The sequence below is a fragment of the Ptychodera flava genome, chromosome 4, assembly GCF_041260155.1.
Source record: "Ptychodera flava strain L36383 chromosome 4, AS_Pfla_20210202, whole genome shotgun sequence".
In the NCBI taxonomy this organism is placed as follows: Eukaryota; Metazoa; Hemichordata; class Enteropneusta; family Ptychoderidae; genus Ptychodera; species Ptychodera flava.
The window spans coordinates 34353326-34364909 of NC_091931.1; the positions used below are offsets into that span (position 1 = coordinate 34353326).

Here is an 11584-nt window from a genome sequence, read left to right on the forward strand (position 1 = left end):
TCTGATTTCGGGATACAATCGTCGATCTTATTATAGCAGTGACATGATATCTATGAAATAAAAGGTACTAGGAGTGTGTTTTTATTGTTTGTCTGTGTGCTTTGTTCGCTCCATAGGCGAAGTCATTTAATCAAGCGTATTAAATTTAAAACTAAAGTATAATAAGCCGCATTGAAATAGAATCGAGTATGAAGTTACAGAAAAGAGTCACGGATGGATCAAAGGTTAATATGATTGACACCCGAGCTCGTTGGACAAATTAACTCCCTACAGACTGTACCGCAAGGACTGGTTTGCAAATTAATCAATTTTTGAGGCCTTATTCGAAGTTTTAGTGAAGCTTGTTGTAGGGCTAAAAACGAAAACTTGTTTCTGCCCACTCATCCTCTCCCCCTCCCCGTCGCTTCGAAACCTGCGAGTTATACTATTCACCCTTTTTTGGCAAGGTAGAACTCCTAATAATAGTTTTCCCAAACAAACAGTTAACGCATAAACTAAATGATTAATAGTATCGTATTAAAATGGTTATAGGCTCAAATAGACTCTATGAGGGGAGAGTATTTCAAGTTTGCAATCACCGTAAAATAACTTGTGGTAAAGTCATACTGACGTAGTTAGGGGAAAAAAGAAAAACACATCACCGAGACTCACGTTTTCTGAATGTCAAAGATCATAAACAAGCAATCTCTTCTAGCTCTTGGTCATATCTTGAAAATTTACTACAATTACCAGTATCACAACTTGCACAGTGACCCTCAACTGATTGAGTGGGGATGGTTTGAAATTTCACCTTTCACCTATGGCACCTTAAATGACATAATGGTGATAAGGCTTCGCATAACGCTTCGTTTTGAGTCTATCTGATACAGTACGTGAAAGCGTGGCCCTATACAGTTACCAGAATCCGATTCCGGAGACATCAGGATTCGGTGACCTAAAATTACAGGGAAAGTCGGACATCCACCGGAAATCCGACCCCAACAAAGATGCTAGGTTGCCCGTGTCATGAAAACATCCAAAGTCGTTTGGCCATGCCTTATTTATTTGTCAGAGATAGCTACGTCTCCAATTCTTGGAAGGGAAACTGAAATTCATAGGCGGGGATTTGTTTCGAGACAGCTTTCACGCAGCTGGTCCAGTTTCCCTCGCATACTAGCTCGACACAACTTCACAGATGAGTCAACCATATAGTATATCTCCATATGCATTCTTCTCCATCAATATAAAAGTAGAATACGCTGCAGGGAAAGTTTTCAAAAAAAAATAATTTTTGTCTTCCAATTGTTTTGATAAAGCAAGCATTTTGAGTGTATACTGCAAATTTAAAATGAATATAATTTTGACTTTTGTCAACAAGCAATCCGGGTAAGCTGCCAGTTTAGCATTTAAACAGAAACTGGCCGGCCAGTGAAAACGTAGAGAAATCAAGTGCAGGTTCTTCCTTGCGCTAAAAATCTTGACCCGTAATTTGGCATAGTTCTTCTGAAAAATACGAAATACGAAATATAACCCAGGTTTGTACAAGGAAAATCCAACTGCAGTAAATTATAAGCCATGAAGGTATTTAGAAATTCGACTCAGAAGTTGTGCTTGTACACTGATATTTAATATATTTCGTTATCAATTATTTCGATGAGGGATTATAATTTGTACTTTTTCATGCAAAACATGCAAAAGCAATTCAAAGAATAAAAAATTGGCGAGGGACACCAAGATATATTGAATTAATCAGTCAAATCCGATATCATACGAACACCATTGTTTCAGTTCAGATTTTATTTTCTAATTTATTTATCACGAGTCCTAATCGGAATTGAAAAAAATCATAATGAACACGTTTATAATCATGATAGTCATAGAGAAAAGATTGCAGATCAAAGTCGTTGAAGTGTGATTTTTATAAACTTTGGCCAATATTGAACTCGAAGTGTATTTTTTTCAATTGGTATCAGGCGTTTACTTTATATCACACACATAAACTGTATCATTGCTATAGCCTAGTTTTCGCAATGACCAGGGCGTATGTTCGGCGGGTAGACATGATAATTGTTACATTCATTGCTGTTTGCTAGTCAAATGCAAATTATATGCAAATTATGTAAAATTTATGTAAATTTATGTAAATTACCCAAATCCTAGCTAAGCTAAGTTCTGCCCCCTTGGCAATCTAGTCAGGCTCCGGACCTGGATCGAAAACACTGTATTTCAAGACACGTTTTAAAGGCTGCAGCGTCTCTCAGTCCAAATTGAACGATCGGTGAAGACAGTATTGTTCCGTCTTTCTGTGAAGATTGATTGGACCTTTTAGGTCTACTGTTTGACTCCTAGTGTAAATAAGCTGTCCGTCAAGACATTGTGATGATTGAAAGAGTGAACAGATGGCTGACTGTACGTGCTTGCACTCGCACATATATGTAAATAGACTAAGATATAGAAACATACATACATACATACATACATACATACATACATACATACATACATACATACATACATACATACATACATACATACATACATACATACATACATACATACATACATACATACATACATACATACAACAGAGACGAAGATAACGCCAAGCTATTTCTAAATATATTTTAATTCAGACGCTTTTTCCTTTCCTTGGAAATCTTTGACAAAAACATGACAAGGGTGTATACAACCATACTGTAGGGTCGCTCAGAAAGCTATAACCGTTAGAACCAGTTAGATCGTAATGAGCTAAATACAATTCTGTAATATGTAATTCGTCAGCAAATGTATAGAAGCCGGCACTTTACTTTTGTTATATGTGGTGGGAAATAAATATCGCAAATTAATCATAGTCTGCGTTTCAGGTCTTAAGCCTGCGATGTCACGACACAGATCAAGTATACAAACGTGACATCGGATGTATTAATTTGATTTCGTCTTACAGAAATTAACAACCGTATTCCGAATACATGTCAAGGCACAATCATTACTTAGCAAACAAGAAAGAAAAACACGTAGCATGTAATGTTACATTGTATTTTGATAGCATTATATCTATATGTGCGGCGGTGACAGTTCATGTGTGATTATCGATGTTATCGAGTCAGAGGGGATCATGTCTACCACCAGTCGGTCTTTGTCGAACTGTGATCTCTGATCTCGTTTCCTATGAAACTCAACCCCGTTTCCCTGAAGGTTCCCGTCTTTATAATTGTACACGGGCAAACAGAGTATTTTTGAACTCTCGAGTATAGAACATACACGGCACAACGAAACGTTAAGATTTGGTTTCTAATCTCTTCTCATACCGATGTCGTCAGCATTCTTGTGACAGATGACCGTGTTTTCGTTCCACTTTAATATATAACAGAGTCAAAGGACACAAATGGGATGTGTCCCAATCATGTCTTAAATTACGAAGACCTACGAATCGTGTACCTAGATTGAGAAATTTGGATGTATAGAATGTCATTATACCATAAAGAACAAAGCTGGCCGAATGGTTACTCAAAAGGACAATGCATGTAAAATTTTGGTGATATGTAACAATCAAAACTGAATACACTTTAAGAAAGGTTTTGAGTATACTTCAACATGTGTAAAGTTAAATTCGGTAAATGTGTATGCTTGAACATTATGAGTGTTCACGCTGTAGTTTCTGTATGGGCACTTGACGGTATCATTTGTATTTCGAGTCAGTGGCATCCAAGCCTGCCGACTCTTTCTCACGCCGCTGAGTTTTGGTTTACTGGATGGTCGCTCTCATTGGCGAGCCCCCATCGGGCCCGAGCCCGGTGCGCTCCACGAAGTCCATCTCACGGGACAGCTGGCACAGCACGCATGGATAACAGCAGCAGGCTGTCGTGAAACAGTCGTTCATGATCGATCCCTGCAAAGAAATGCCATTTTGTGTTATTTCCTTTCTGGTGATTTATCATAAATTTCTTCATGACGATGATCGGTCAATTGAATCATTTCTTGTATGTAAACCCGTGTCTCAACAAAACCGTACACAAATGCGTGGTTTTCAATATTTTATAAGGGGTGCCTTACATATGAACTTGTCATGAGTAATTGTTTGTCACAGCACATGCGCCCAAGAGAGACTTTGTCTTTATCCTGAGTACATTCCCCCAGAACACCACGCTGTTCTCTCTCTTGCCATATATCGCCGAGATGATTTGGTATCAATTGTCAAACCATGGTGAACCACAAACTGTAAATTATGTGTTTCTCGTAAATGTACCACATTACGAGCAATCACTTTTACAAACGCCTACCCATTAAAATCTTTACAAACAGAGCGAAATGCCTTAAAATTCTCAAGTAGCGTCCGTTGTTAAAAGGTTCATGTGTTTGCACACTTTTCTAACGTATACATGTCACCTTTATTCATCTAAGTCAATGCAGATATTGCAACATTTCTATCTTTCCCTTTAGTTTGCTGTTAACGCCAATTTTACGTCGAGACTCATACAATCTGTTGATCTGATTTAGATCAGATTCGTGTAGAAGTCAGATACTTTGTTTTTGGCAAGCTAAGCAGAAGAAAAAACAAATGGCCTTTTTTTGGACACAACTAATGAAATGTTGACCAAAAAACTATAGCTTTATCCCTCTATGGTAGTGCGCGCCTCGAAATTTAAAGACTTAAACTTGTGCTCAAACTGTCATCTACAAAATTTTCAACCATTCTTTTATCAAATCAAGAATAAAAAAACATAATCACAGTTCAAATTTCTGTACTAGAGAAACAAATTACCTGACATTTACTGTTATTTAAAATCCATTTGTTAACTCCGTGGAGAAAGATTGCACTTTGATTTTCACAAAACTAAGACGGTGAAAACTTAACTTACTCAAAGAGCTTCAAATGAACTCCGCAAGTGGTAGATCGGAAGAGAAATATAAAAATGTTAGGGTCTGAACATCTTTCTCCGAGGTGCATTCTGCCCGGGGCATATTAAAATATGCAATCTCTCCAAGGCCATATATAGGAATACTTACATGGATTTTATGTTCGGTTCTGAATTTGGTTCTCAAGACCAGAGCCGAGTTGAAGATGCACAAGGGGCCGCAGCAGCTCTCCCCGGCACGCTGCCACAGGTACATCTCGTAACAGCAAGGACAGAAAAACACCAAACAGCCTTGAATGGAAAGATAAACAAGATCCAGTAGGGAAGACAGGTGACCTAAATGCTTCTTGAAGTCAGAACGAGTTTGTATCTTTTACCACTTTTGCTAAAGGCTATCTTTTTAAATTTAGATAACACAGACAATGAGCGGCCAACGCCATATATCAGGCCACGACATTTATTTTATTCATTTTCCCGTAGGAAAATTCTGCAAACGTGAGATTCGATTCAATCAGCGTGGAGGAACAAACAACACAAAGTGGTTCTTCTATGTTCTTCAAGGATAGTGTGGTGATGACAATGGCCACTGTTATCAACAAATGGTGGGTGAGCGATTGTCATTAAGATAGTGGTTGGTGATAGTAATGATGATGATGATGATGATCGTGGTTGCAATGGCATTACTTACAGCTTGTCATGTCGTTGAAGCATGCGCACAATTCACTGGACCATGCCCTATGTCCTGGTTGTTGCATGGATATAGGCTGCTGGACGACCACAGTCGTGCTTGAGTGATGGGTGCTAACCTGTATAAAAGTAAAAAATACATGACATAAAAAGTCATATGCTTTATTGTTTGTACATTTAATAAATGATTCGTTTCTTAGAGAGAGAGAGAGAGAGAGAGGAGAGAGAGAGAGAGAGAGAGAGAGAGAGAGAGAGAGAGAGAGAGACAGAGAGAGAGAGAGAGAGAGAGAGAGAGAGAGAGAGAGAGAGAGACAGACAGACAGACAGACAGACAGACAGACAGACAGACAGACAGAGGGGAGGAAGAGAGACAGACAGACAGACAGACAGACAGACAGACAGGAGAGACATACCGACAGAGACAGACGAAGACAGAGACAGAGAAATCCGACTGCCAATGCCCTTCAGAAATTCCGAGAACCTGTACAAATTGCAGAAACGTGAACCATCTGTTCGGTCTTAGCCCTTGTGATTGAAAGACGCCCGACCCTAAGCGTTGCAAAGGTAATGAAAGATAGGGCATCCATTGTTATTGTTATTGTTATCATTCATTTTTGATATGTCATACTTGTGCGAATATGAGAGCGAGCCATTAAACCTGAAAGTTTCCCATATCTAAATAGACACAACTGTAGCACATTCCAATGATGAAAAAGATATCCTTCCCCAGCATGTTTGCTAAACTAACTGAAAATCATGAAAGATCGTTTGTACTGTATCTTGAACACCTATCAAAACGCCTCAGACCCAAACTTGAACCCGAGAAAATATCTCCATCAGATGGTACAAGCAATGAATACGTGTAACTGTTGGCGCCATGTTCACCACTCCGTATAATTCTTTGGACATTTACATTTAAAAGTGAGTGAAAATACGTTTAAGTAAAATGTCTGCTCAGGTCACACACGGTGAAAACTGCATATGGTGGGCGTTACCACACTTGGGAGTGGGTACATATTTATGCGGGGCTACGGTGAACCACGGACAATGCAGCGAGTAAACACAGGTCATGAGCTATTCAAAAAAAGACAGCATGATTTATGTTGGGTAAATAAAGCAAACTGCATTATGACCCTCATGGGTAAATGTCACCTCGGGCACCTTGTTATCTGACAATCTTAAAACAGGGAACGAACATTTTATTTCTTCTGCCTTTTACTTATTTTAACCGACTGTTCATGATGATGCCAGTATTGTCTTCTTCACATGGCCACTGACGGAGGAGCGTCAACCGAAAAGGGAAACGTGCCTCCTCCATGCCCGGCTCCATGCACCAAAAGGTAAATTCTCTTTCCGCGTGCTACCACGGCTGAGTCACAATAATCGTCTAAAACATTTAGGTTAATCACATAACAACGACCCTTTGAAAGCGTTGAGGATATACTTACAGGCTGCTGCTGTATCGGTGGTGGTGGAGCGCCATACCTATCATCGTACATAGGCGCGTCGAATCTCGGCGGAGGTGCGTCGTATTTCGTAGGCTCCATATTAATCTGTGAAGAAGGATACAAAAACAAGTTTTGAGAATGATGCTTTCGCTTATATACCTCTGATTTTTTACACTATCTCTATTAACATCTTGAAATCAAGTATAGCTATCTTAATATCATGACACGTGTCTACATGTCGACATGCGCAGTGTTACGAATGCCGGCCAAGTCTCCCTTAAAGTCTGGAGTAAAAACAGGCTGCGGGGTTTTACCATTATAATTGTTCCTACAACGTCGTGATGAATGTCTTATAGGTCATTCTAAAGAGCAGAAGGTTGCTCGGAGTTTATACTTGTGAGATTATCCCTAAATCGTTTGTTTTGGGTACAATCTAAATGTTTCACGCTGAATTCTCTACACCGACGCAATTTCAAGAAAACGCTGACTTGTCGATGGGATTGCGGGTGGTTAAGACTTAAGTTTCTGGCCATTATGATTGTTCTTTCGAGCGTCGCCGCTTGAAAGCTTGACATGGAGAGCGAACAACGTCGACAATGGGGAAGAATGATATTGGTTTTTTTCCATATAGTGATCATAAAACAGGGCAAGTACGGCACCTTTTCAACCACTGTTTGTTCAGTATCAGATGAAAAAATAGTTCAGTAAGTAAGCCCGAAAACATGACAACACTTCAATGGGACATTATAAAAATATATGAAAAGATAGCGACGTACTGCTCCAACCTGTTGAACAAGCATTTATTAGTAACGACAAAAAAGAAACAAAACAAGATTTACGAGCTGAAGATTTTGATATTTCATAACTAGCCAAATACCAGAAGATGTTTTTTCATAACATGGTGATTGAAATATGCACACGACAGAATTATATTTACATCGATGTCTAGTCTTAAAATGCATAAATTAGCATTGTACTTATAACTATGTGTGCACCTTTAGGCAGAGAAACTTTGTAGAATTCAAGTTAGTATAGTCCGAACTTAAGTGACCCCGTCGGTCCCTTTGTTCCAGGTATTTCGTGAAAATTCTGCCGCGTCTTGAAACATGTTTGTGAAATTCTGAAATATTAGTTAATGGAGAAAGCGCACAGGTCTCTTCCGACGGCACGTATTTATTTATCAATGTTATAATTGGCCAGATAATTGTGAATTTTAAAGACTTTATGTGGCGTGAGTTTCTGACGTGGGCTTGTTCGGTTTCAGAATATGTAGAACTGCTTCCTTAATTGAGTTGAATATGATACCCATATCTAGGCGTAGTCATGTTGTTCGCATTCGAGACAAGCGACATACAATTTTACCCATGCCCGGCCGTTGACATCGTGCAACATGCCGTCTCGTGTAAGAAGAATAAACACAATTGGTCGCGGGTTTTTCCCAAAAAAATATTTGAAGGAGGAGGACAGCGAGGAAACATAGCATTCCAGGTCAATCTGTCATGCGGAGAAATTTCTTTTGACTTTGACCCAGAATTAGCGACATCGATTTAAACCAGATCGTTCGGGGCATTATGTTTCTAGGCGCACTTACTCGAGCGAAAATTATAATTCGGTCAACCATCTGCCGCTTTCCATGGTTTCATTGAGGCTGGAAGTACCTGTTGTAAGTAAAATTTTATCGAGTTGATGGAGTTATACTACGACACACGCCCTTCATTTTGTTTGTGGTATGTCTGGGCAACACAGCGAGCTGGATCACGGAAACAAAGCGATCTGCGTCATCGAGTTTAGAGAATCGATATCGTTTTCACAGCATTTGCTCAACGAGCATAACATCAACCTTAATTTTCTAGGATGTTCGGATAGTTTGAATAACACCACATATTGGAACCCGATTACCTGTTGATTTCTTGAAGTGTTATCCACCCAGGTGTTCTTCGCACAATGCGTGAACGATGCAACAGGGCACAGCCTCTACGACCTAGTTCGAACACGGGAGGACTTTAAGGAACAGCTTTCTCTTCCAACGGTGCATAAAATCATGGTACGTCAGCGCAAATTCAGCCAATGGTGAAGTGCGTTACAAAAAACAACGTAACTAACCCGCCAATAAGAAGGACGCTTTCTCCACACAGAGTAAATATGTCAATTTCAGGTGACAGGAAGGTCAGAGCCACGTCGAGAGGTCGGCATGCAGAACGATGCGAGTTGAAACTTGTTCTAAGTGACAAAAGAAGGAGAGGGATTTTTTTTCTGTGTTTCTAATCATCGGAGACCCGGTGTGCTCTTCCTATGGAAGACGCACACACCTGCGCACATGGGATGGAAGCCATTTTCTAAAGCACAGTGCTCCCATCATAAGGGCGGCTGCTTCCAAATATACGGAATAAGGGGTTACACGCAAACAAAGTGTACTCTGGTAATGAGCTTGGCGTTTTATATCAAGCTTATTGTTATTCTGGCCTATTTTCTATCTTATAGGTCAATCCACTGCATTAAAGCACCGGGATGATCGTTCTGCATCGGTCAAGTGACCTGCGAACCGAAATATGTAGGCGTCTCCTGTAGTCACATCCTGAGAACAACGACTGTCGTGATAGGTCACGGTGCCCTGCTTTTGACAAGGTGCCACTCAACTATTGTATTCACTTCATGTAAAATGTGCTCTCCTGATACAAAATTTAATAGAAAACATAAGCCAAATAAAGTGCGAATCTGTGTTTCAAAGAAATTTTGTGTGATGTAAACGGAATAAAAAATAATTGAGAGAGGAGAGACGTCATACCTTCCTACTTGAGTGAACATACCCTAACCTGAATGGTAACGCCCGCCATATACGTATGACGGTCGTAGTGTGTGCGTATTTTCTGAATACGTTGTCACTGTTCTTACCGAAGACCAATTGTCAAGGATAGATACTAAAGCCAGTTACCTCTCAAGTTCATGGTTAAGTCGTCCAAATTTTCAACTTGTCCATCAGAAAATGCACTTTTAACAGTGTACACTGGTTCCGGCTGTTACACTTGAGTAGATTCTTAACATTCCATATACTATTACTTATATCAGGTTCCATGAATTCAATTGCCTTTATACCCTCAGAGACTGTGTGGATAATTTTCGATATAATTATGTGTAACAGCATGCAATGTTGAGAGCGCCTTAAGATTTTGAAAACTCTCTCAGCTTCTTTTGAGGTAAAGGATTACCCATGGTTAGTATGTCAGCAAATTGCATTTGTTGACTGAATGAGTGCAAGAAGATGTCATTGCTACGTATCATTTTCTTGAAACTGTCACAAATATCCGGTACGAGAAGAGATTTCATGATAAAATAGTATAAAAAAGTGGGGTCACTATTTTGTATTTCAAGATAAAATGACAACATTACCTGTCTTCATAGAAACAAAACCTTTAAAAATTGCTGAATCGACATTTCTGCATCGTATTTTTATGTCTCCATTACTTGACCAACCCTCTTGTTTCTTCATATAGTCCAAAATCATTCCTAAAAGAACTCTTCAGAATTCACCAACGTAAGTGGCGGCCATATTGCATTTCAGAAGCGGCGGCCATGTTGAATTTCCAATATCGGTAAATGTGGGGTAATTTGCTTCTCTAGTACCAATCTTTGCCCGTTGAACCCCGATTTTTATTTTTGAATGAACGTACACTAACAATACTGCAGTCATAAAGAGCTCGCTACTTCTTTGAAGGCTGCATAAAACAGTGGTACGCTGTATTTCTCTTAGATGTAGGCCTATATCAAAACGTAAGGGACTGGACACAAATTACAGGGGGGGGGTTCGGTGTTTTTGGGGGTGGCTCACCATTTTTCGCGCAAGCATTTTTGAAGGGTCATAAAATTTTGTGCATGCCTATGGGGGAGGGTCACCCTTTTTTATGCATCAAAGCTGAAATTGCATGTGCACGTATTGAAGAATATGGAATACTGAAAAAAGAAAAATACCTCCTGGCACTTTCATTTTCTGTCATTTCCATTTTCGGCGCGCCCTTCGGGCGCAAGTTTAAGGGTATAATAAACAATGTATTGATGATCCAAGCAGCCACATTGATTTAAGTTGTCATGATTTCTACTTATCCAACTCCTCTATTGTGCATATAAACTGTCCCCTATAATGAAGCTTTCAATAACAATTTGGGAGATCACTTATTTGATATCATTCTCCCATTGACAATACATTGGGTATAGGTCGGTGTCAAATGTTCATGTAGCTGTATGTACATTTTTTTATTTTTGAGGACATTAACAGAATACAAACTATTCAGAATAGTGCAAAATGTCATCAATAACAACTGGAAGCTTCAGGTCGAACAACTTTTGAATAACAATTTAGGATCAGATAACCTATGAGTTATTTGTAGTTTCATCATAGGCTGCCATGCATAGTGAATCGACATTTCAGTGAAATTCCAAAATCAAATTTCTTGCACCAACCATTGACTTGAAACCACTCTAGTCTAATCATGAACATTAATACCAATAATCAAGTGTACATAAATGCACAGATTTACCTAGTTTTGTATTGGAAAAAATTATTCATACTTTCATCATAGACTGCCATGTATAGTGAATCGACATTTCAGTGATATGCCA

The 11584-nt window shown here is 39.3% G+C and overlaps 1 protein-coding gene across 1 annotated transcript; it reads right to left on the reverse strand.

Moving 5' to 3' along the window:
- Positions 1 to 2587: 2587 nt before the first annotated feature.
- LOC139131540 (cornifelin homolog B-like) lies at positions 2588 to 9016 on the reverse strand. Its single transcript, XM_070697630.1, has 5 exons — positions 8870 to 9016; positions 6971 to 7075; positions 5524 to 5641; positions 4987 to 5126; positions 2588 to 3868 (listed from the first exon to the last, which is right to left on the reverse strand). The coding sequence occupies exons 2-5, from the start codon at positions 7067 to 7069 to the stop codon at positions 3725 to 3727; spliced, it is 501 nt and encodes a 166-aa protein (XP_070553731.1). The 5' UTR covers positions 7070 to 7075; positions 8870 to 9016; the 3' UTR covers positions 2588 to 3724.
- Positions 9017 to 11584: the final 2568 nt, after the last annotated feature.

Coding starts and splice junctions, on each gene's coding strand:
- LOC139131540 (XM_070697630.1), bottom strand. CDS start 7,069: ATGGAGCCTACGAAATACGACGCACCTCCGCCGAGATTCGACGCGCCT. Junction 5,642..6,970: donor CACCGATACAGCAGCAGCCT/GTAAGTATATCC, acceptor ACTTTTATACAG/GTTAGCACCCATCACTCAAG. Junction 5,127..5,523: donor CTTCAACGACATGACAAGCT/GTAAGTAATGCC, acceptor TTTCCATTCAAG/GCTGTTTGGTGTTTTTCTGT.